Source organism: Eriocheir sinensis, chromosome 26 (genome assembly GCF_024679095.1).
Source record: "Eriocheir sinensis breed Jianghai 21 chromosome 26, ASM2467909v1, whole genome shotgun sequence".
NCBI classification, from domain to species: domain Eukaryota; kingdom Metazoa; phylum Arthropoda; class Malacostraca; order Decapoda; family Varunidae; genus Eriocheir; species Eriocheir sinensis.
The window spans coordinates 16,178,768-16,203,342 of NC_066534.1; the positions used below are offsets into that span (position 1 = coordinate 16,178,768).

General features: G+C 43.5%; 2 protein-coding genes across 8 annotated transcripts in view; one reads left to right on the plus strand and one right to left on the minus strand.

Annotated features, from left to right (window-relative positions):
• Positions 1-558: 558 nt before the first annotated feature.
• Positions 559-3,078, minus strand: LOC127003931 (pro-resilin-like). Its single transcript, XM_050871030.1, has 3 exons — positions 3,041-3,078; positions 1,836-1,925; positions 559-920 (listed from the first exon to the last, which is right to left on the minus strand). The coding sequence occupies exons 1-3, from the start codon at positions 3,074-3,076 to the stop codon at positions 732-734; spliced, it is 315 nt and encodes a 104-aa protein (XP_050726987.1). The 5' UTR covers positions 3,077-3,078; the 3' UTR covers positions 559-731.
• Positions 3,079-13,264: 10,186 nt separating this feature from the next.
• LOC127003827 (large proline-rich protein BAG6-like) overlaps positions 13,265-24,575 on the plus strand; it is a 33,296-nt gene continuing 21,985 nt past the window's right edge. The window contains exons 1-7 of one of the 7 annotated variants that reach the window (XM_050870895.1): positions 13,265-13,379; positions 19,286-19,366; positions 19,533-19,650; positions 19,942-20,118; positions 21,891-22,009; positions 22,476-22,645; positions 22,910-23,256. In XM_050870895.1, the coding sequence (XP_050726852.1) occupies positions 19,304-19,366; positions 19,533-19,650; positions 19,942-20,118; positions 21,891-22,009; positions 22,476-22,645; positions 22,910-23,256 (994 nt within the window). In that variant the 5' untranslated portion in view covers positions 13,265-13,379; positions 19,286-19,303. Of the gene's footprint in view, positions 13,380-15,623; positions 15,903-19,285; positions 19,367-19,532; positions 19,651-19,941; positions 20,119-21,890; positions 22,010-22,475; positions 22,646-22,909; positions 23,257-24,575 lie in introns of those variants that run through there. The other 6 variants (XM_050870896.1, XM_050870897.1, XM_050870894.1 and 3 more) reach the window with 6 other exon arrangements.

Below are 24,575 nucleotides of genomic sequence, written 5' to 3' on the forward strand. Positions count from 1 at the left end.
AACGTTAAGCCACAGAAAGCATTATGACACAAAAGAGCGATCATATGTCGGAGAGGCGGAGAGGATGGGGGTTTGAGTCCTCCCCGCCGGCGAATGCCCTAAAGACTAATTAAATGCTGTCCTGAAGACCACCTGTTAACCCGGACCAGAATGAGCCAAGCAAGACGGCACCACTATATACAAACACCTGCCTGCACCACAACGGGCTGGGGCCGACCATCAAGCCTCACCAAGAAAGCCTACCGGCGTCAAAGGCCGAAACGTATATAAAAAAAGTGAGTCAAGAGCTATGAGTTTGCAAAGCCCTTGGTAAATGTTCACTGGAAAAAGGGGATTGTTTGAAGTGTGTGCGTGTGCGTGTGCGTGTGCGTGTGTGTGTGTGTTCCAAAACAAAAAAGTCGTGGACGTTTCTTGGCATCGGATATCATGAAAAGTGGAGTGAAACGACGCTAGAGTTTTAAGATACAATTATTATTAGATTATTTTTTTTACAGTGGTTCTATTGTTTATTTTATACAAAACTATCTAGTCCAATCACATCCACACATTCTGGAGAGAGAGAGAGAGAGAGAGAGAGAGAGAGAGAGAGAGAGAGAGAGAGAGAGAGAGCAGATAAAATACGTTAGCCGGCTCTGCTCGAGAACCCCCGTGCCTGTCTGAGATTGGCGAAGGCGGCAGTACAGGACAGGAGGCTCCATCGTGTAGGGGGCGCGAGACTCCTGCCGCTCCTTCTACTGGTATGACACCTCCGCCACGTACCCCGAGTCCCCGCTCACCGTGTACGAGACCACCTGCACCCGGCCGTCGGGGAGCAGGACGCGGTACTGCCCCGAGGTGTCGTCCCCGTCTCGCCGCTCAGCGTGGGCAAAGTCGTTCCCATAGTCGGGCGCGTTGACCTCGTAGCCGAACTCGTAGCGGGCCTGTGAGGGAGGACGGGAGGGTCACACTGCGGCCACACACGCTGCTGGGTCTGACTTACCTGCTGTCTCCGGATGGGACTGTCCCTAAATGGATGTGGGTACACACTGAGGCGGTACGGCTAACAATCAGGAGGAGACTGGTGCATGTTGAGTGTTGCACGTAATTTTGGCAGATGATTTTTTGGTAGCTACATGTAAGCAGTGCCTGCCTGTCTTAAATAGGGCTTGGTTTGGGTTCCGCCCCTCCCCACTGTCTTGTATTTTATTTTTATTTTAGTCGTATCCCATTTTTCTTATGCTTTGAAGCCCCTGACTTCTGCGGAGCCCTAAGCAAATACCTAGGTTGCTTATCGGATGAAGTCGACTCTGTGTCAGTTACGGATATTGAAAGCTTGAAGGCCTAAGATAATAATTCCTGCAGGATGATGCGTGGTGTCGCCAATGCTGAGGCGACAGACGAGTAGCGGCCCTGAGCAGTGATCGACTCACCAGCCACTGGGGAGTACCCTCTATACTTTAATTGTCACGTAAAAAGAAGCTCATAAATTGCCAGATGATCTGTTCACAAATGTTGCCATGCTGATTTCTGACACTAAATAGGAATAATAAATCAAGGGAGAGGGGAAATAGAAATAAGAATTCTACACGCCTCTGGGGAGTTCTAAATAATCTTTACTCGCCACTTTCAGGGCTGCATGGGAGGAGATCGCCACCCTAGAATGAAGGTCACAACGCACGACCTACAGCCGGCACCTAAGAGCTGCTGGGTAACAAAGGTAACGGTGTGAGGCCATCCAAGTGTCTGGAGGGGGAAAAATCTATATGCCTGCTGCGGGTGAACAAACCTACTCGCCGATCCGGGGGCATGGTGCATCAGTGAGTGGGTATACTAGAGTCTGAAGCCTGAACACTCACAGCGTCATACCGAGGGCCCAGGGGCTCCCGGAGCTGAGGCGCCGCCAGGACACAGGACGTCGCCACCAGCGCCACCGTCAGTAGCAGGACCTGTGGTTACGTACGTGGGCAACAGTTAGTAAGAGGCATCTTAGTGTTTCGCGCCATAAATCACCACTACAATACAGGTATCCTTCCAAAATTATAATTACCATAGCCACGATTCTCATGCAAGATTGGGCCACTCACCATCATTTTACCATCGCTGTGTTGCACTTCAAAGATTTTCCTCGTGGCTTAGGAAACTAGAGACAACCGAGATTAAGGTTAAGTTTTGCCAGGAACAAAAATTTTCATAATTGTGTGACAAGAGAAAAAGGAGTGAAAATAATCCGATGCTTGAGAGTTTCATGGAGATGAATCACACGAGTTGACCTTACAAAAAGAGGCGAGTGAAGTCATGAGGCGGAATAGATAAAGGTGACATCATGCATTCCCATAATCTTGATGTTCTTCACTTCTGTAAATCAGCCTCATGAGAACACGACACACATGTGATTTAGACTCGTATTATAAGACCTTTCGCAGCCCAAGAACACATATTTGACAAGGCTTTCCTCGGAGTTGTGGGCATATCCAGGATTAAATTTTTGACCCTGGTGGTAGTGTGACCTTTCTTCTGTACCATGAACCTGAAGACACACTCATTAGAACCCGACTGACCCCCACTTTGACCTTTAGAAATAGCTGATGTGGGAACCGAAAGTATCCTATAATGCCGACCTTAGTGTTTGCTTTCTGTTAGCAGCACTCACAGTGACTGCAAATGCAAGGCAATGCAAACAACACTTGAGATACAGAGAAAAATCATATTCAAGGGCCAGCCCATATATAGTATTCGTCAACTCTTCCGTTTTGCTAATACTTTCCTTACTCAAAATTCAGTAAAGAAGAAAAAAAACTGTACTGTAGCAAAACTTCAATATTTATTTCCCATCTTGGTTTGATTTCTCTGAGAATAAAAATATATGAGAAACAAATATTATGCTTATGTATTGTGAAAAGATATGTGGAAAAAGATGCAAAAGAAAGAGAATAGCCCAGCACAAGAAGATAACCAGAGGGCGGACCACATCATAGACTTTACTTCCGAACTGATTTCCATTATTTTTTTTCTTTCCGTGCGTGACAAAAAACATACAAATAAAGCTGAAGGAACACCGTACCTTGCAGGGGGCCATGGCAGGGTCTCCGGAGGGCATAGTGGCCGGGATGAAACTGACTCAACATGCAGAGCTCCCTCCATTATATAGTGACCCCTTCCCTTGTTCATCCTGGGAGAACGTCACTCTTCCCTTTTTCTTCTTCCTCTCCTCCTCCTCCTCCTCCTCCTCTGACACACCTTCCCTCTTCCTCCTTCAGGCGTTTCACTCCCTCCCACCTCCCCGCCCTTTTCCCTTCGCTGGTATAATTATTAGCAGCAAAAATAGTTAATTACAGCTGTAGATTCATCGCGACACTTCTCTCTCTCTCTCTCTCTCTCTCTCTCTCTCTCTCTCTCTCTCTCTCTCTCTCTCTTACCCTTTCTATCCGTACTCAAAGACCGCATTCCATTTTCTTTCAGGCTTGCTTCTTCTTCCTCTTCTTTTGGCCACCCTTTTGTTTACTCGACATAATGTAGAACAAATACCCTTACGATCAAATGAGATGTGACTCCTACGCCATCTAAGCCTCGTCTCCTCCGCTCGCCATAGCTTCTGAGAGAATGCGAAGGTTAAATAAAAAAAAACCGACGACCTTGCTTGCTTACCGGCGCTGCATGGCGTTCGTTCCCTCGCTGTGACGGAACATTCATCACAGCGGCTTTTTTTGACCGCCCTTCTTCTTGCCCGAGGTTTTTGTCCACTCGTAAAACTGAGCTCCTTTCCTTTCCTTTCCGTCTAGCGCTGGGTGAGGGAAGGAAGGAAGGAAGAAGGGCAAAGAGGAGGAGGAGGAGGAGGAAGAGGATATAAGAGGAGGAAGAAGATGAGGAGGAAGAGGAGGAGGAGGAAGAGGAACTGTACAGCTTTCAAGTTATGGGTTATTCTCATGGTAAGGGCGTGTGTGCAATGCTTTGTTTAGCTTCTTCTTGTATTATTATTATTATTATTATTATTATTAGTGGTGATGGTAGTGGTGGTGGTGGTTATGATAGTTGCGAGCAGTAGTAGTAGTAGTAGTAGTAGTAGTAGTAGTAGTAGAGGAGGAGGAGGAGGAGGAAGAAAATAAGGAAGAGCAGGAGAGGATATGAATGCAAACTCCTATTTTACTCATTTATTCAGAAATTCATCTATTCTTTTCGTATAAGCTATCTATTCATTCATTTATTCCATCAGCGTCACCCAGAAACAAAAGAAAAAAAAGCGTCAATCACAAAACAACCTTCCCTGCCGAACACTTTTATAAGCAATCACGGTGACCGGAACGACGTGCTTTCAAGGGTACACTCATTCATTAACAAGTCACAGGAACACAAGGAACAGGGTGGAGCTGCCCCGCTTTCTGCATGACTTTTGGGAGGAGGACTTCGGTATGTCACCCTCAAGGCCACTTCTCTCAAGGACACAAAGCAGGGGAGGTCTTGCCGTGGGCCCCCAGAGATATCTCGACTTCCCTTCGTCAGCCACGCCCACAGGAACACACAGCAGGAATGGCCTTGATATGACCTATTCACTATCTATTCATCCTCGCTTCCAACACCCTCAAGGCCCCCATTCACAGAGAAGAACCGTAACTATGAGTAAGGTCTTGTATTTCATTTTCATAGACATCCTCTTCACGCCCTTGAGGATAAACCTTTCAAGGACAGGGAGGAGGACTGGCCTTGATGTCACCTTAGAACACGAACATTAATTTACCTCTTCAATCGCGTTCTTCACTCCCACAAGGACAATACTCAGTAGTAAAAACGGCCTCAAAGTGACCTAGGACACACGATCGACCCTGTCACTCTCTTTCCGTCACGCTTACAAGGATAGTTCCGTCACGCTTACAAGGATAATGCTAAAAAAATGGAACAAAAATGACCTCCAAGAAACTTAGAAACACGAGCTACCTTCTCACTCTCGTTCCGTTACGCCCAAAAGGACAGCACGGAGCAGGAATGGCCTTGATGTGACCTTGAGACGTGAGCTGCCTCCTCGATCTCGTTCTTCGCGTCCTCGACCTCGGAGCTTCATTAACATGGACAAGGACACACGAGCACGAGGATATGGGGCACCGTTGCCACATTATCGTACTCAGAGCATAGTATTTACCGGCTTCTGGCCCATAACTGTTGCCAGGAAGCACCCGTAATAAACCATTTAAACGATAACCATATATAAAGGCAGTTATTTGGGTAATGAAAGCAGTTTGGGGGTCGGAATCGGTATATAAACTATCAATCAACCAATCAGAGGCAGAGTACGACAATCTGGCAGCGTCGATAAAGGGAGACTACAGTAGACCAGTCAGCTCCTGAGAACCAATTCTTCACCATTTGTCTGCCACTTCAGCAAATCTATCTCTAACCTCTATTTCAAAATCATTCACACTCGCAGAACTTTCATTGGTATTGTTAAAGCTTTCAATTATGTTTTCGATAGCGCAGTAGTGGCTTCGGTGTGGCCCACGGAGTCATGAGATATAGACTTTCGGTTCTCACAGCAAGTATATCCCAAGGCCACAAAGGAAGTTAGTCGGGTTCTCATGAGTGCAGAGGCCTTATCAAACTATCACTAAGGCCATAAAACTACCCATGGAGATACTAACACAACCTCTACGAAAGCCTTCTCAAATGTGGGTGTGTGAGCCTCGATATGTTTAAGAATATGGACCACGAGCTCTTTCGTTCTACACGGTTAAAAAGATTGATGACACCAGCTCTCAGGCACATACGTATACGAGCATTACACGGCCTTTCCATGACTCACTGCGATGTCATGTCCGATGCATCCTTTGACCTTGTCCGCCACGCCCAGTGCTATAAGTGACCTCGCAAAGGGCACTGCGGTTACATTCTCTTCTTTTGTGCGAGTAAGTGTGGTCTAGATGATGAGCGTCTGTGTGTTGACAAGAATATGAAGACCTTGGCATTTATGAGGAGACAGAGTGGAAAGCTGTATTAGAATTATATAAAGAATAATGAATAAAGAAGAGATGATAAGAAAACAGCAGCCCAGTAGAATGTAGGAGCCAGCGAGGGTAGACAGAGATAACCCGGCGGAGAGGTTGCATGAGATCCTTTCCCGGAGCAGGATGGAGTTCACGGAAATCAGACAGGGAGAAAGGAAAAGCGATAAAAAAATGTCTTTGTAAAATTTTATGATATTGTCCTTAGTTTTTTCTTCTTATTCTTGTTGTTCTTACTCTCCTTATTCCTATTCCTATTCCTGTTCTTATTATTCTTATTATTAGTAGTAGAAGTCGTAGTAGTAGTAGTAGTAGTAGTAGTAGTAATAGTAGTGACAGACGGTATACTTCATGTCCCTCCCTCCCCAGCAGACATCAACATCTGAGGTGCCAGCGGACGGTCACACGGGCCACAAAACCTGCCCTGCACACCTCGCATTGCCGCGTCTCCGTATACAAAGGTGAGCTTCCGCCCCGCGCACCACCTCCGTTTTTCCCGGCGCGCTGTAATTACTTCAAGGAGGAGCGGAGGCGTCACACGGGAGGAAGAGCGTATTAACAGCACTATAACTACCGGGTAAGAGAGAGAGAGAGAGAGAGAGAGAGATGCATTCCTAACAATAGCATCCTGTTTCCGGCTCCTCCTCTTATTATAGCTCTCGGTCTCTCTCTCCACTTGCTGTAAATAAATGAATAACTAAATAAATAAATAAATAAATATGCATGCCAAGAAAATAGATACTCGAACTTGATATATTAGCACGGTCATATTCCTTAAGTTCTCTAGTAAGCTCTTTTTTAATGTTACGAGCTTATTTTTTTTTTACAGTATTTTCCTTTCCTTTCGTGCCTATGTTATCGGTTCTGCAGGAAACACATTTATCGGTTCAATCGGAAACATATATATATAGCTTGGGTTGCTGCTGGTCCCATCCCTATGCCACGCCGTCCTTCCCTTTCTTCAAATCAATAAGTTTGGTCCACATGTAACGTTTCCCTTCCATATTATTATTATTTTTTGTTTTTACAGAAAAGGAGACAGTTCAAGGGCGTGAAAAAAAAGAAAACAATAATGAGAAAAAAAACACTACTTAATGCTCCTGAATAGAATACAGTGGCCAAAAAGAGAGGTCAGTTTCGGGAGGAGAGGTGTCCAGATGCCAGATACCGTACACATTCGTGATATTGTTGAATTAATAAAGAAAATGAGACGAAGTTTAGTGAAGGGGTCGACATTGATGCGTTTTTTTTTCTGGGAGACTAAACTAATTCCTCTGTCTAGCATATCTCCATTTCAGACAAGCCGTGAACAGGATATCCTCTCTGCTTTCCTTCCTCCTGTATACAAGCGGCTCATTACGAAGTTTTTTTCTGGGAAACTAAACTAATTCCTCTGTCTAGCCTATCTCCATTTCAGACAAGCCGTGAGAAGGATATCCTCTCTGCTTTCCTTCCTCCTGTATCCAAGCGGCTCATTACGATTTTTTTCAGGGAGACTAAACTAATTCCTCTGTCTAGCATATCTCCATTTCAGACAAGCCGTGAGCAGGATATTCTCTCTGCTTTCCTTTCTCCTGTATACAAGCGGCTCATTACGAAGTTTTTTCAGGGAGACTAAACTAATTCCTCTGTCTAGCATATCTCCATTTCAGACAAGCCGTGAGGAGGATATCCTCTCTGCTTTCCTTCCTCCTGTATCCAAGCGGCTCATTACGAAGTTTTTTCTGGGAAACTAAACTAATTTCTCTGTCTAGCATATCTCCATTTCAGACAAGCCGTGAGCAGGATATCCTCTCTGCTTTCCTTCCTCCTGTATCCAAGCGGCTCATTACGATTTTTTTTCTGGGAGACTAAACTAATTCCTCTGTCTAGCATATTTCTATTTCAGACAACCCGCGCGCAGGATATCCTCTCTGCTTATTAAGTTTTTTTCTGGGGAACTAAACTAATTCCTCTGTCTACCATATCTCCATTTCAGACAAACCGAGAGCTGGATATCCTCTCTGCGTTCCCTCCTGTATCCAAGCGGCTCATTGCTAAGTGTCTGTCCATGCAGGGGACGATTATAATTAACTCGGTCCACCCTGCAATGCCTTGGTCCACCCAGTTCCTCTTCCTTCTCATTAACAAGTATCATTAAGAGACTGCCATGACCGGGGTGACCTTTCTGCTTTCCTCCTGCGTAAGTGACTCATGGCGACGGGAAACAGAACCAAGGAGAAGGACTCCGCTCAGAAGTCCGTCGAGGGGCCGGCAAAAAGGAGGACTTCGAGGAGTCTTCCGCGGAGGGTGAGTGAGGAAGTGTTCCGTGTGAGCGATTCCCAGGTTGTCTTTAGCAGGTAAGTTCCCACCACCATCGCTTCTACCACCACCACCTCCTCCTCCTACGAACTGTCTCAAGGAAGAGCGGAAGTGTCTTATCAGTGGCCTATATTTTCAAACATTTCGGGCTTATACATACACCTCTCCCCCACACACAGTTGATAAGGCTTCGGTAGATGTTATGTTAGTATTTTCATGGGATTCTGATGCTCAAATATTAGACTACGTGGTTCACCATCCTACATACACCCACATATGATTAGGCTTTGGTAGATGTTGTGTTAGTATTTCCACGGGTAGTTTTATAAGCCTAGTGATAGTTTGACAAGGCCTATGCTTCTCCAACATTCCACGGGGCTCACACACACATGCATACTCCCACATACGATAAGGGTTTCCATAGGTAGTTTTATAAGCCTAGTGATAGTTTGATAAGGCCTATGCTTCTCCAACATTCCACGGGGCTCACACACATACATTCTCCCACATACAATAAGGCTTTGGTGGAGGTTGTGGGTACTTCCATAGGTAGTTTTATGAGCCTAATGATAGTTTGACAAGGCTTCTGGACCATGAACGTGAAAAAAACACTCATGAAAACCCAACTGATATATTGTGAGAGCTGAAAGCGTCTGATAACACTACCAGGTCAGTCATTGTCGCCTAAAACACGTATTGCCTCGCTCCACTCCACGCTGGTGATGTGATGCAATCGAGGCTAATATTAATGAGTCGATGCCCGCCAGACCCGTAAGTGATAAAGACCACAACACACATATCTTGACACGTCACTGATTACGTGTCAACTTAAAAATTTTTGTGCGACGTGTCCTTGTGTGAGGCCAGGTTCAGATAGCCACAGAAAACCATGATGTTGTATACAGAAAGAACATATGGTCTCGTTTTTCATACGTGAGGAGACGAAATGAAAGAAAAGGTACAGTTAGTTAAATGCAGCCTTATTTAGAGATGGTACATCGCAGCCACTGATGGTACACAGCAGCCACTGATGGTACATAGGAGCCAGGTACATAGCAGCCGGTGGTACATAGCAGTCAACGGTACATAGAGGCCTGTTACCTATTTATATGCAGTCATGATGTCTTTAGAGCGTTAACTATGCAAAGATGTAAAGTGAGATACAATTTTTGTCTCTCATTCTTCGTAGATAAAGAGACGGAATCGAAGGAAAGACTTAGATAGCAAAAATAACATAATAATCAAGCAATGAATAGCCAAATATCGGATCGTGGAACATCAGATTGTGTAAAAAATAGGAAAACATAGCTGGCTTTTTTTCTACACTTTCTTTTTGTTGCCTTTGATCTTTTATTTTTATTTTATTTTACAGCAAAGGAGACAGCACAAGGGCACACAAAAAAAAGGAAACAATAATAAAAAAAAAAGCCCACTACTCGCTGCCCCTGTAAAGAATCCGAAGAGGTGGCCGAAAGAGGGTTCCTTCCTTTGTTGTATAAATAAAATTACTGTACATACGTAGCAAACAATATCCAGTTGAAAATTGAAACACAGTACAAAAGAAATGACCATGATTGTGGGATATTTTAGGAAACAGTTTGTATGTTCTAAGAAAATAAGAGGGAGAAAGTGAGGTCATCAGTACATCCTTTCTTCGTTGAATATTAAAACAAAAAAGAAGCTTCTCGGTGTTGCAAAAGGAAAAACGAAAATGCCATCCGGGAAACTTTGTGAAGGGGAGTGCAAGAGGGGACCCTTATATGTTGCTTTGCCTGGTGTTATAGCTTATTATTATTATTATTATTATTATTATTATTGAAAGAGACGAAACAGGGAGAGAGGGAGGATAGGTTAGGTTAGATTAGATTAGGCTAGGTTATGTTAGGTTACGTTAGGTTAGGTTAGGTTAGATTAGGTTAGGCTAGGTTAGAATAGGTTAGGTTAGATTAGGTTGTTAGAGCTTATTATTATTATTATTATTATTATTATTATTATTATTATTATTATTATTATTATTATTATTATTGAAAGAGACGAAACAGGGAGAGAGGGAGGATAGGATAGGTTAGGTTAGGTTAGGTTAGATTACGTTAGGTTAGATTAGGTTAGAATAGGTTAGGTTAGATTAGGTTGTTAGAGCTTATTAGAGGAGGATAGGATAGGTTAGGTTAGGTTAGATTAGGTTAGGTTAGGTTAGATTAGGTTAGGTTAGGTTAGGTTAGGTTAGGTTAGGTTAGGTTACGTTAGGTTAGATTAGGTTAGGTTAGGTTAGATTAGGTTAGGTTAGGTTATATTAGGTTAGGTTAGGTTAGGTTAGGTTAGATTAAGTTAGGTTAGATTAGGTTAGTTAGATTAGGTTAGGTTAGATTACGTTATATTAGGTTAGGTTAGGTTAGGTGTAGACACTTAAACCACCTGTTCAGCTGTCCCCAAACACCTGAGACGCCGAGAAAGAGAAAATGAAAGGAAAAGTGATGAGAGAGAAGGGCACCTCAGTATAGCCTATGCCCGTGTGAAAACCCTCTCGTAGAAGTTCCTGGAATTCTCAGAGGCGTACCCGGAGCTGTAAGAGGGGGGTGGGTCTTTTTCCACTACATGAGGACCTTTATAACCACTTGAAGATGGGCGGGGCAAGTGGTAAGGGAAGCGAGCCAAAACAGCTGTAAGGGGGTCGGGATTTTGAAATACCCATCAAATTTTTGGGGTGCATTTTCCTTGATGCCCAAACGAAGAACTAGGATTTTTGTGTTGCTGGGATTATCATGGGCTTTTTAATGTGATTCTAGGGATATGTTTTACACGATATTTATATAACATGAACACCATACCTTCTTCTACTGCCGCGATCACATATAGACACACACACATGCTTAACATACATAATACATAAATAAAAACACACATATAATTATTACACTCGTTTTTTTCTCAGCTTTTATCTTTTCAAATGTACAAGGACCCACGAGCACGATAAATATAAGGAGATTACAACAGACAATAAACTATCAATCAATCAATCCAGTCAGCTCCTGTGTTTCAGCATTTGTCTTTCACAACATCAAATCTATTTAACCTCCATTTCTGCTTTCTGCTCTAACAATAATTACAGTATTTCCAAAGGCCAATAAGGAGATTAGTCGGGTTATCATGAGTATTTATCTCATTTATGAATACAGAAGGTTTGTACTGAAGAGGAAAGTCGCGTACGATAACCCTGCGAAGCCTTAATTCTTTGTCCGTGGCCGAGGAAAATTGTTGTGAAGGGACCAGGATATTTTTACACGATATCTATAGAATATGAAGAGGAAAGTCACCCACGATAACCCGGTGAAGCTTCTTTGACCGTGGCCGAGGAAAATAGTTGTGAATGGAGCTGGGATACGAATTGTCCCTTAGTGCAACGTTACCAGATTGTCGTACTCTGCCTCTTATGTTTGCCGATTTCCGACCCCAAAACTGCTTTCATCACCCAAAGAACTGCTTTCATTTATGATTTTCGTTAAAATGGTTAATTATTGGTGCTTTTTTTGCAACATCTATGGCTCGGAAACCGGTAAATAAGAGGCTCTGAGTACGATAATCTGGCAACTCATCATGCAGTCTTTTCTTCCTCTTGCGAGACTTATAATTCATGACACATTTTGAGGATTATTCCGATACGTTCAAGAGTTAATCTAATATACGTATGAGGGTTTTAATTTCCATATCGTTTCCTTTGCCAGGTGAGATAGCAGGTATATAAGAGAAGCTTCCCATGGCAGACAGGTACTTGAGGCCGGAAAAGTTGGAAAGTTTCGTTTAGTCGGCGCAACATCTGTGGCCATATGCCGGAGAGAGACAGAAGGGGAAGGAATTATAGAAGAAGGGAACAGATCCCACTCCACCCGGGAATCGAACGAGGTCGGAAAACTAAGCAAGGATTATATTACGTAGTCTACCTGCTCAGGCTGATTAGTGCTGTTCATTTATATAGAAAACTCTGATATGAAGGGGAACGATTGGAGTTATCTACACAATGTTGCTCTACCTGGTGTTACAGCTAAATAGTTTAATTAAGCGTTCATAACACATAGGTAAACTTAACTTATGCATGCTACGTAACAATCTCTCTCTCTCTCTCTCTCTCTCTCTCTCTCTCTCTCTCTCTCTCTCTCTCTCTCTCTCTCTCTCGTGTTACCGCTAAGTAGTTTAATTAAGCGTTCATAACACATAGGTAAAATTAACTTATGCATGCTACGTAACAATCTCTCTCTCTCTCTCTCTCTCTCTCTCTCTCTCTCTCTCTCTCTCTCTCTCTCTCTCTCTCTCTCTCTCTCTCTCTCTCTCTCAGTACCTACGCATCACACATACAAATGAAAGGTCAATCATTAAAGCATCGAGAAGAAAATGCTAGTTCTCACCCGTACCTACGCATTAGGCTACGCAGAGAGAAGGAAAGGTCACTCAATATTATGTGAAGAATGTTACTAAAAACCGTATTCTTAAGCATAGGCCTATCGATCGGCACCTCTGTAAACCCTATATATGCACATTTCAAAAGCTTCTTGTGGGTGCATATGGGATTTTCAAGGACTTCTGTGATTCTAGTGATATTTTTACCCGATATTGATTGATTGATAGTTTATTGTTGCAGGTAAACAACAAGGGAGAAGGGAGGAACATGCCATCCCAACCCCCAGGCAGGACAGAGTGTGATTATACAACTATTAATACATGTGTAGGTAGCACCATGAAATACCATTAACGGGAGAGTCATCCACGATAACCCCGGGGAAGCTTCTCGCTCTGTGTGTGACCTAGAATATTCTTGATATGAGCCGCGTATACGTTTTAAGAATATATTCCTTAATTAATACTCACCAGCCTTTTCCTCCAATGAATAAGCGAGTGAAGTTCATGACTCATACGTTCCGAGGATTATTCCGAATCTTTTGTCTTTAAGTAAACGTTTGAGGGTTTTATATCCTCTCATACGTTTAGGATATTGTAGTATATAAGAGAAGGTTTTCATGGCAGACTGGCACTCGAGGTTGGTAAACTAAGCAAGGATATACTACATAGTCTACCTCCCTGGATAAGTGCTGTTCCCATCTAGCATCTGAGAATTATTAAGTGAGTATACAAAATCTTCCTATATATCTTCTATGGTCTCGTATGGAAAGTACATATGTAGCAGCTGGAAATACTCGTGATAGATAAAAGGAGCAAGGCTGTTATTATAGTCTACCTACCTGTTTATGTCACCTGTCAGATTGATTGGTTTATAAAAAAAAAAATGTTAATTCTTACGTCTTAATGTGTGATTTCGTACACAGATAGCACATTCAAGGTAGCTGGAAATACGCATGGAGGGGAAAAATGAGTGTTGAGATGATTTATTAGTCTTGTATAGTATTAAATTTATGTAATAGAGAGAGAAAAGTGTGCGTGGAAAGTGTTACCAGATTGTCGTACTCGGCACATCTGTAGCCTGTTTACCGGTTTCTGACAGCTGATCTACCATACCCACACAGATAATGGTATTCAGTCAAGCTTATTGTTATAAATACTGAATATTGATATGCTCTACACGAGTGAGAAGGATATATCAACATGCCTAAAGCTGATGTGATTATCGTATTCTAAAGTTATCGCTCATCATAAAAAAACTTTCGGTCTCGTACAGAAAAAGAAATGACAGCTGCAAAGTACACATTAAGAGGAAAAAAACCTGTGATGATATACATGTTTCTTATATAACATTATATTACGTTTTTACGTCTTCTGCTAATCTCTGTGGCCTCGTGCAGATAGCTGCCATATTATCGTACTCAGCACAAGGCCTTATCCAGTTTCTGACCCATAACTATCACAAAAAACATAGATAATGGACAAATTAACAATAAATTCATTTGGGTATCGTTATTTGTGTAGGTAAAACCGTTTTGAGCATGAAATTGACAAGTGCAACGGTCTAAGTACGACAGTCTGCCTCGTGCAGAACACATTTATTATGACATATATATGACAGCTGCAAATGCACGTGGATGTGAGGAAACGTTGAGATAATTATTACACTTATTTAGTATCAGATTTATGTTACATTTGGGCTGGGATGAGGTGGAGATAGTTCGATCATTGCCGAGGCTGAAAATAATGATTTAGGCCTATTTTGTTGTTTTATTATTTTATCATTGTTTTCTAAATTTTCCTGCATGTATTCTTATTGTCCATTATTTCACGCTCTTTACTCAGTCTTCATTTTATTCTGGAGAACCCTCTGAAATTGAAACTCATATATGGCCTCATTAAACGTATGTCGGGCTTCCATTATTATTTTTCAAGGTTACAGAGATGATCAACCGTGTTTTCTTGGGTGTTTTTCCCTTTCAAGATGCAGAAGTAGAGTAAAACTATGCAGTGGGGTCACAAAACAGTTTATTGAAATCCCAGAACTTCTACGAGAGGCTTCCATTACTATTTTCGAAGGTCACAGAGATGATCAACCGTGTTTTCTTGGGTGTTTTTCCCTTTCAAGATGCAGAAGTAGAGTAAAACTATGCAGTGGGGTTCCCGGAAACTTTGATCTACGAGAGACTGTTCTAAACGGCTCCCAATACCTTTACGGCTATTTTCCAAGACCACAGAGATGATTAACCGCTTTTTTTGGTACCTTTCCCTTTCAAGATGTAGAAATTGAGTAATACTATGGACATATCACAAAACAGTCCATTAAATTGAAATCCCGGAAACTTCTAGGAGAGGCTTCCATTACTATTTTCGAAGGTCACAGATGATTAACCGGGTTTTTTGGGGTACCTTTCCCTTTCAAGATGTAGAAAGTGAATAAAACTAAGGACAGATCACAAAACAGTCCATTGAAAGTCTACGCTGGGCTTTTCTGAAACATGAAGGCGAAATCAGAATACAGACATCATTACGACATTTTCGAAGGCCACAGAGATGATCAACCGGGTTTTTTTGGGTTCCTTTCCCTCTCATAATGTGGGACTCGGGTAAAACTATCAGTGGGTCACAAAACAGTCCATTGAAATCCCAGATCGAGCTTCTATATACGAGAGGCTCCCATATATTACTATTTTTGAAGGTCACAGAGATGATCAACCGGGTTTTCTTGGCTGCCTCTCCCTCTCATAATGCAGAAGTAGAGTAAAACTGTTAGTGGGGTCACAAAACAGTCCATTAAAATCCCAGAACTTGTAACGAGAGGCTTCCATTACTCGAAGGCCACGGAGATGATCAACTGGGTTTTTTGGGTCCCTCTCCCTCTCATAATGCGGGACTCGGGTAAAACTGTCAGTAGGATCATAAAACAGTCCATTGAAATCCCAGAAACTTGTACGAGAGGCTATTCTGAGAGGCTCACTTGAGGCACGCAGGGCGAGGCTCACTTGAGGCAGGACGAGGCAGGGCAGAGGCAGGCAGGCCGCGGCCACACACCTCACACCGTCCCTCGCGCCCCGCACCTCGCAGCCCCGGCCCCAGGGTTGCCCCGCGCCCCCAGGCCCCCCAGCACCCGTGGAGGACGCGTTGAGGCAGCTCCTCACCCCGGGGCGTAGGCGGCCAGGGCTGCTGCCTCCTGCCACTGTGCCTGCCACCAGTGACCACCGCCGCGACGTGTCTGTCCCCATGGTCGTGAGTATCGGGGAGGCCGTGCTGTGTGTGTGTGTGTGTGTGTGGTGGCGGGTATGGCGTGTGTTTGTCTGTGTGTGAGAGTGTGTGTGTGTGTGAGTGTGTGTGTGGTGCAGGGCGGGGACACCGTGACGGCCGGGGCCAGGCCGCCGTCACACAGGCCCAGGTGCTGGCCAGGGTCACCCAGGGTCGGGAGGGGGGGGGCAGGGCGTCGCGGCGGCCGGGGTCACCACGGGGGCCAGGGAGACACAGGGGCATGGCCACGGGAGGTGCACGTGAGGGGGTGGCCGTGGCCGTGCCCGCCGCAGGTGTGGTCAGGTGACACATTGTCCTGCAGGGGAGTTCAGGAAGCCAGAGGTCACCCGGACTCATCAGGAAAGATTGTGTTTAGGTGCCCTGAGGGAGGCAGCAGCAGAGGCTTCAAGAGGGGAATGGGATAGTGTTTCATCAGGGAAAGGTTGTTAAGTGGAAGCCGAGCTTCATGAAAAAGATAAAGACAGAGCGAAAACAGGTGGGCCAAACAAATATCTTTGTTTGGTGACAACTAACCCTGGGAAAAAAAAATGTACAGAGATGGAGAGCAGAAGAGAACATCTGAGTAAAGTGGGACAGTATGGGAACAGGAGATCAAGGATAGGGTTAAAAACAATGTAGCATGGAGATGGAGAAGTGTTAAGCAAATTTGAAGCTTAGTGAGATGGCATAAAGACCAAGAAGAAATAGCAAACAGGAGGTCGTATGTATGAGACAAGGGCAGTAAACTAATTTTCGAAGCTAGAAGTGACACTGTTGAGGATAAAGGCAGAAATCATGACATTTCTCACCTGATTGGCCCTCAAATACAAGACATGGCAGAAACTTAGAGGACCCCACAGACACTTTCACCAGACATGACATTACATCATAAGTTTGCCATGAAAACTGTCTAGACGCTCTACCATATGCAACCTTTAAGCAACATCAGTGATGAACAGAAGCAGAAATGTGGAGCATGTGAGGAAGCCAAAGAAACCTCCAAGCATTTAATAAAAAAAGATTTAGATTGCAAGAGGAATGGTAGACAAAGAAAGACTGGGAGGACAGAGGACTGGCAACAGTACTTGGACTGACAGAAGAGAAGAATGGGAGACAAAGGATGGAGAGGACAGAGGACTGGCAACGCTACTTGAGCTGACAGAAGAGGGGAATAGGACTGACAGAAAAGAGGAAAACGAGACAAAGAAGGAATGGGAGGACAGAGAAGTGGAAACAATACTTAAACCAGCAGAAGAGAATGGGAGATGAAGAAGGACAGGAAGGAGAGGACTGCCAGCAACACTTAGGCCAACAGGAGAGAAAGAAGCGATTAGTGAAATTGTGAGATGAAAATATTTTATGTTGATAGTTGAAAAATAAGACTCAACAAACTAACCAGTGAAAAACATGAAACATTAAGGAAGAAGATACATTTGCTTTACATCTTCCACATCCATGACACAACAACTAATCAGTGTGGACATGGGCTCCTGTGGATGGATATTGGCTTGGGACAAAGGCAGTGCCTGGATGTAATTTATCTGTATCTGGATGTATTTTATCTGCATGTTCCACAGAATGCAAAATGGGAAAGTAAAGAGCCACCAGTACAATCTGAATGAAAGATATATTGGGCAGATCTCAGTATTCTTAACAAAGAGAAATTAAAGACTAGTCGTCAAAGGTGAAATATCAGAGTGAACTGAGTATAAAATTGTGTTCCATAGAGATCCGTTCTTTGTCCTCTACATAAGTGCTCTGATCAGCATGTGGTCTGAAGTATTTATGACAGAAAAGAACTTATACTTCATCTATTTTATGAAGGCACTTTAGGAGTATATCCCTTGTGACTCTGACCATTCTACTTCGTGAGACTGATTGAACACGTATTACCTGCATAGTCCGTCTACACCAACTTCGGCTATACGGGCACGTGGCACGTTACCCAGAAACCGACCCTGCTCATTGGGTTGTCTCTGTAAAAGACAATCCTGAGTGGAGGAGGCCAAGGGGATGCCCACAGAGTTTGTGGCTTGAGCAAGTCAATAGATCCTACCAGGAGATACTCAGGATGGGAAGGGGGCTTGCATGGAGACATGCCCATAGGGACCCCCAGACTTGGTGTCATAGGATGGGTGAGGCGACGCGACCCCTGGTGTATACCCCAATTGATTGATTCCCAGCCTGACCTTGGGTTACTCCATTTGTCAGCATCACAAAGCAATGTTGCCAAGTGTTATTGGATTTGTATAATGTCACTTTTTATCCTCAAAGAACTAATTATTCATATAAACTGTATATATAGCTATTTTACAGTATTTAGTCTATTCAGAGTACTTAAAGTTAATTTAGAAATAGGGAACAGCTAAAACTAAGAAAATCATTGTTTAGAATTCAGGATTAGGCAATTTCCGCCTTCTTTAAAGTCTTAGCCAACCGTGCTCAAAGTGCCTCCATAAAATAGATGGAGTCTAGTGAGATCAAGATGGTGGGAGGCAGTATGGTGGAATCATACAGATTATCCTTGAGGGTTGAGTGTAGCAGAGTTTTGAGGCTTTCCACGCCATAGGCTTCAACATCATGATAGGAGTGAATTCCACATTGCAAAATAACTTTAAGGCTTCAGTTAAGAGTGTTCAACAAAAAGGAGTATGCCATTGATGTAAGTTTAGTGGTGATAGGTTACCTGTTTCATGGCAGTGAGTTACTAGTTTCATAGGTTACTGAATCACTTATGTAGTGGTTATATCCCAGATGATGTAAATAGTTAGTTTAGATTAGGTGGGGAGGTTTGGTTAATTAGGATGGCTAGTGGGGGTTAGGGTTGCTACTTAACCATTTGCACTTCCATATGATGGTTGTACATACATTTTGTCCCTTATGGAGGAGCTAGTTGTAATCTCAGATGCATGGAGTATTTCACACATTGGCCAATATTTATTCTTGGAGGGATGCTTATTATCTCTTCTGTTATTGTATTGTTATGAATTAAGAATAGTTAATCCCCAGTGCATTATAATGATCAAAACCACCTTTGACCCCTTATTCAGGGACTGTAGTTCATAGTAGCTATTCATGATCCTGTTTAATGTAAAGTTTATTAATCTTTATTCATCTACTCACTGCAAAAGGTGTTCTGGTGATTAGCATACTGTTACATGCATAGGCAATGGATAACTTGCAGCTTCCTAAATCTAATAGTCATGCCTTGTTTAGTTGTCTCATATATGTGCAATGCTATATGTAGACATGAATTTTTATCCCTTTGTCTGTAAACAAAAGATTTCTATTTCATTCATGTTGAAGAGGTTAGGCGAAAAGGATTTGGATTCATAAAACTCCAATTTTAATGTTTTTCATATATGTTGCAGGAATCAACATCAGACAAGATGATTGATGTTACAGTCAAGACGCTTGATTCCCAGAATCGGCGATATTCTGTCCCAGATGACGTGAGTGTTGTTGTCTTGCTTTACAACACTGATTTTGTATACATATCCTTGTTTACATATTCTTGCTTTTACTTTTACTGTTCCTGGGAATGACTTCAAACATCTGATTGAGTAGTAATTGCTGATACAAGCTCTATTCATAATTTATGGAATGTTGATCTTGCAGATTACTGTCAAACAGTTCAAGGAAAGAATAGCATCATCGGTGGACATTCCAGCAGACAAGCAGAGGCTCATATACTGTGGCAGAGTTCTACAGGATGACAAGAAATTAGCAGAATACAGTAAGTTGGAGAATAGTCATGTACAGGTACCTCTCGTTTTACACAAGTTTAATTTACATGAATTTGGTTTAATGCAATGTTGAAAAGCAGGTATATATTTTAAATTACATGATTTCTTTTAAATTAATATCCCCTTGCCTACTACACGCATTCTCCCTCCCACCTTCCCTCTTAGGTACTGGAAAAGCACTGGAACTGTCCTCCCAAGTTGTGACATTGCTCTGTCCAATCCCTGAAGTGAGCTGTGGCAGGCAGGACACAGGTGGCAGTAATGTGTGTTTCCTTCCTCAGATGTGCACGAGAAAGTGGTCCACCTGGTGATGCGCGCGCCGCCCCAGGCCAACAGCAGGAATGGAGCAGCAGGAGCCAGTTCATCTGGCAGTGGGTCACCTGGCAGTGGTCACCACCATCACCACCACCACCATCACCACCACCATCATCACCACCGTCGCCAGCAACAAGCTGAAGGTGCTCAGGTCCTCCTTGGGTCATTTGTTGTTCCTGAAGACAGTGAATTAGTAGGTAAGACTGAAGTTAAACTCTGGTTTGTGTTAAGGTTGGTCTATGACTTGCTAACTCATCTGGATGCAGCAATGATGGATTGATCTTGGACAAGTGTCTTGATAAAGGTAACACTAAATTCAAATCAAGAGGAGCCCATCAAGTATTGTCTTTTGAAATGCATTTGTGTGCATTTTTAATGCCTGAAGTTTTTAGAAAGTATATTGCATACTTAAAAGTTAATATACTTATTCTGTGTGTAACCTTCATGCTGCCTGTGTGAAATGTTACAAGCCTTCTTTTGTTGCATACTTAAAGTAAGATTGGACAGAAGTGAATTGCTAATCAACAGCCTTCTTGTTTCTATGGGCTAACCACCCTAAAGGAAGGAAAATGTCCATTTTCTTTTTATTGCACTAACTCAACTCCAGACTGCAAATTTATAAACTCAAACAACGGTTTCATTGGGCTCCTGAAATATCATAATTATGAACTGTCCTCACATTACCAGAGTTTAACTTGAAAGTAAACTCTCTGATATGTTAGTACTGCTGGTGAGGGGTTTTGAAGTGGTCTTCTGACTGACACCTTAACAATGCAAGGCTGTGGTGTTCTGCCAAGAGCACCAGATGTTAGTTGAACCCTAGCATGTTGAATATCTAACATTACGAAGCAGGTTAGTAAGCCATGTGTTCCTTGTTATATTATCAGTACTACATCATCTCACCACATTATCAGAACATTTTCAGTTATGAGTCACCTCTCCCCTTCTACTCCACCTAGACACATTACTGTATGGCTTCATTTTCCTACCACCAATATTATCACCCTCACTTCCACCTCTGCATTCCATTGTCCAGCCGCCCCTCACCATCCCCTGCCTTCATCTTACTTAATATTACCTCCATGTGGTTACCCTGGCAGCCCTACCTTACACCACAACCACCATCATCACCATCCCTGCCACTCATGCCTACCAACCCTACCCACCACAACCCTGTCAACCTCTGTGTAACCATTCTCCTTCCCTCTCTCCCACACCCACTGTCATACATGTTGCCACCTTCACCACCACCCACTCTCTCTATGTCCCACCCACAAACCCTTCATATCCACCCACACTCTCTTTCTGTCCCATTCATACTCCCACTGCCTCACCCACACTCCCTCTGCACCAGCACACACAGATGATGAGTTGATATTTCTCATAAGCTTAATACTATTTTTTTTTTTTTTTGTATTATTGCTGATATAATATAAGAAAGGACTTTTATTATCTTTCCCTGGATTTCTGTCAACCAATATGCTCCAAAAAAGATGACATTTATGTTTTGCCTCTTCTAGTGAGTGGAGCTTAGTGTTACTTCTTAAAAAATAGTCTGGACCCTTGGCTAACCCACACCTTTGCCACCACTCACACACACACACTTCTTTTTTTTAATGTTTCCTCTCCCTCAAAAATATTAATCACAATGTCTGTCATGGAGCTTCGGCTGGACGGACCATTGGCAAGGTATTTAAAGTTATATAATTGTAAAACTGTTTTAAATATGTTGGCAATAAACCTTTCCTCACTTACCTCTGGCCAACCCAAAGCATCACCCACCCACACTCCATCCCCTCATCTCAAACACATCACAACCACCCTCACTTTACCTCTGTCTCATCCACACCTTCAGCACTACCAGCTCAGCCAAGCCTTTAGCGGCACCTATGCTATCCCCTTGTCTCGCCCTCAGCTCAACCCACCCAAGGACCAAGTTCGTCCGGCGTGAGGCTCCACCAGGCCCGTACCATGCTGGACCGCGCCGCTGCTGTGCTGGACCGCCTCGACCGCCGTCTACAGGTGCTCCCTTCTGTAGGTTCCACTCCAGATAGTGAGAAGACACCCGTGGCAGGCCAAGTGGGTGTTAGGCAGTTGATCAAGAAGGTGGGCAAGAACTAGTTTACAGTCAGTCGGGTAGTGGCCAAACGGTGTGTTGTCAGTGCAAATTGGATCGAAAGTTTTGAATGGAGATTAGATGTATTCCATGGATGGGCAAGGTAGAAGGTGGTTAGCTAGTTCCCAGGAGCTGTCGTGTGTAGGCTGACTGACCTTGTAGTCATCTTGTATCCTTGTGTTTCCAGCACTCCATTTGTTTGGGGCTTGAATGACTCCCATTAATGCAGGAAGGAATAGGGTGTTGGTAGCTGGGTGGTTAGAAGAAAGCTAAGCATCCACGGGCCTGCCAGGTGAGAAGGTTGATTATCCTGTATTCATATATCCAAACTTGGGTTATCTCCGAGATGGGAGCCTACTTACAATACTTACACTACTCACCCAGAGTGGCGAGGGGACCAATGAGGCGGGGGTGATGGAGACAGAATCAACAGAGAGCCAGCCCAGCAGCAGCAGTGGAGGAGCTGAGGAGGGCGCCACCCCCTCCACCTCCACCATCACTCCGCCCACGGAGGAGATGGAGGCCCTCTACTCAGAGATGGATGCACTTAACAAGTTAGTTAACAATTATGTTCACTGTGAAAACTGAAGCTGTTATATATCCATTTATCCCTCACTTCAGTACATCCTCAGAGTGATGACAATGGCAAAGGAATCTACCCATGTTGCTTTTCCTTCCTCTCTTGCTCAGATATGTAGACATTCTGTCCTTGAATATATTAGTGGTTGTTCCCTCACTAATGTATATTGGCTGTCATTTCAGTCTTACAGTAGCAGAGTAATGTTAAGAGTGGAGTGTAAGGGTTACATCTTTTGCAGCATGGACCCAGCCACCCTGATCCCTGGCCCCCCACCACCCCCCATGATGGGTGCCATCAATGGTAGTCTGGCCGGAGGCCTTGCCCAGGCTGCCTCGGCTGCTGTCGCCTCAGCCCTCTCCTCCTTGGCCAGGGGGAGTGGCCCTGCCCCATCTGCTGCCACTACCACCAGTACCACCTCCTCAAGCCAACCCACAGCTGCTGTGAACAGCACTGCTGCAGCTAGTGACAACTCCAGCAGTACATCACAGCCCTCAGCCACCCCACCCACCAGCAGCAGCGGCAGCAGGAGCACCGGTGCTGTCCCTCAGGGTAGTGTGCGCAGCACACTTACTATAAGAATTACCAGTAAGGCATGAGTATTACCTTGAAGCAAAGTAAAGCAACAGATGTGTCATGTCTTGGGAGAGCTTTCCATCAAGGGTCACAGTAAAGGTAGTGTCACAAGGCTCATGCTTTAGTGTTGCTTTTGTTGATGCCAACAATGTGCAGGATTGAAAAAATACTGTAAGCCTCAAGAATAGTCTCAGTGCCATAGTTGTTGTCATGTGTTTGCTTTTTCTCCAATGGACATGGACCACATATGCTGGTGCAGACATGCTTCTGTGACTAACTCCATATCCCTTTAAAAGCTTGCTATCTTGTAAGCAGTTATGCTGTGCAAATGTGTGTGTGTGCGTGTGTGTGTATGTGTACGTGGGTGGGTGGGGGCGGGGTACACTGTCAAGTACATAGGCAGGTGGACATGCATTTGGGCTTGACTTAATGAGAATGTGTACGAAACAATAGATACAGACTAAGATTGGGGCATATCTTCATAGTACCAAAAGAATTTTGATAATAAAGTGGACTTAGACACTGTTCAGTTCTGGTCTCTCAGATATAGAGTGGACCTAGTTCATGCTGTAATTAAGTAGTATGACTAATTATTGTCAAAGAAATTTAAAACTAGGAATAATTAAAATCCAAGATGTAGGTTTAGCAGGGACATGTTTGGGACAATGCGGGCAGTGTTGGCAATACCTCTATATACGTACATTGGAAGAAGTAGCAGCGAGTACAAGCCAGATGAGTGAATATTCAGAGATGGGCTGGAAATGGTTGGCAGGTATTTTAGTGTGTGAGTGGATCAGACTGGACAGATAATTATGAGGGAATACATTTGCAGTCTCAAGGAGGGGTTGGATAGATTCATGGATGGACATGAAAAGTGACAGTTGGTAGATTTAAAAGTTGTCTTTACAGATGAGCTTGTCTCTTATGTCTTTCCGCATTAGTGTAGCATTCTTTAAAATTTCTCCGAGTTTTTTGCTTAAACTATGAAGTTATTCTGCCTGACAGTTCTCTTTTGGAAAGCTGCATCTCTTCATTTTTTTACTAAAGTCATTTTCAGCTTTTATTCATGTACCCTTGCTATTTTGAAACATATAGCTCATAGGTATTTTGAGTATTTCAGTGTCTGTAAATATTTTGATTATTTCCTCTCGCTTCCCGAGTAGCAAAATTTAGCTCCTGTTGTTTAGCACGGTAGTTGTTCGTTGCATCCTTTTCAGTTTGTGTATGCTTCTGTAGTGTACCAGATCACAGGTGTATGTTTCTGTCTTCATTGTATCTAGTTATCAGCTAGAGAGTTGAAGGCCATTGTTTTGTAGGGCACTTTTGACATG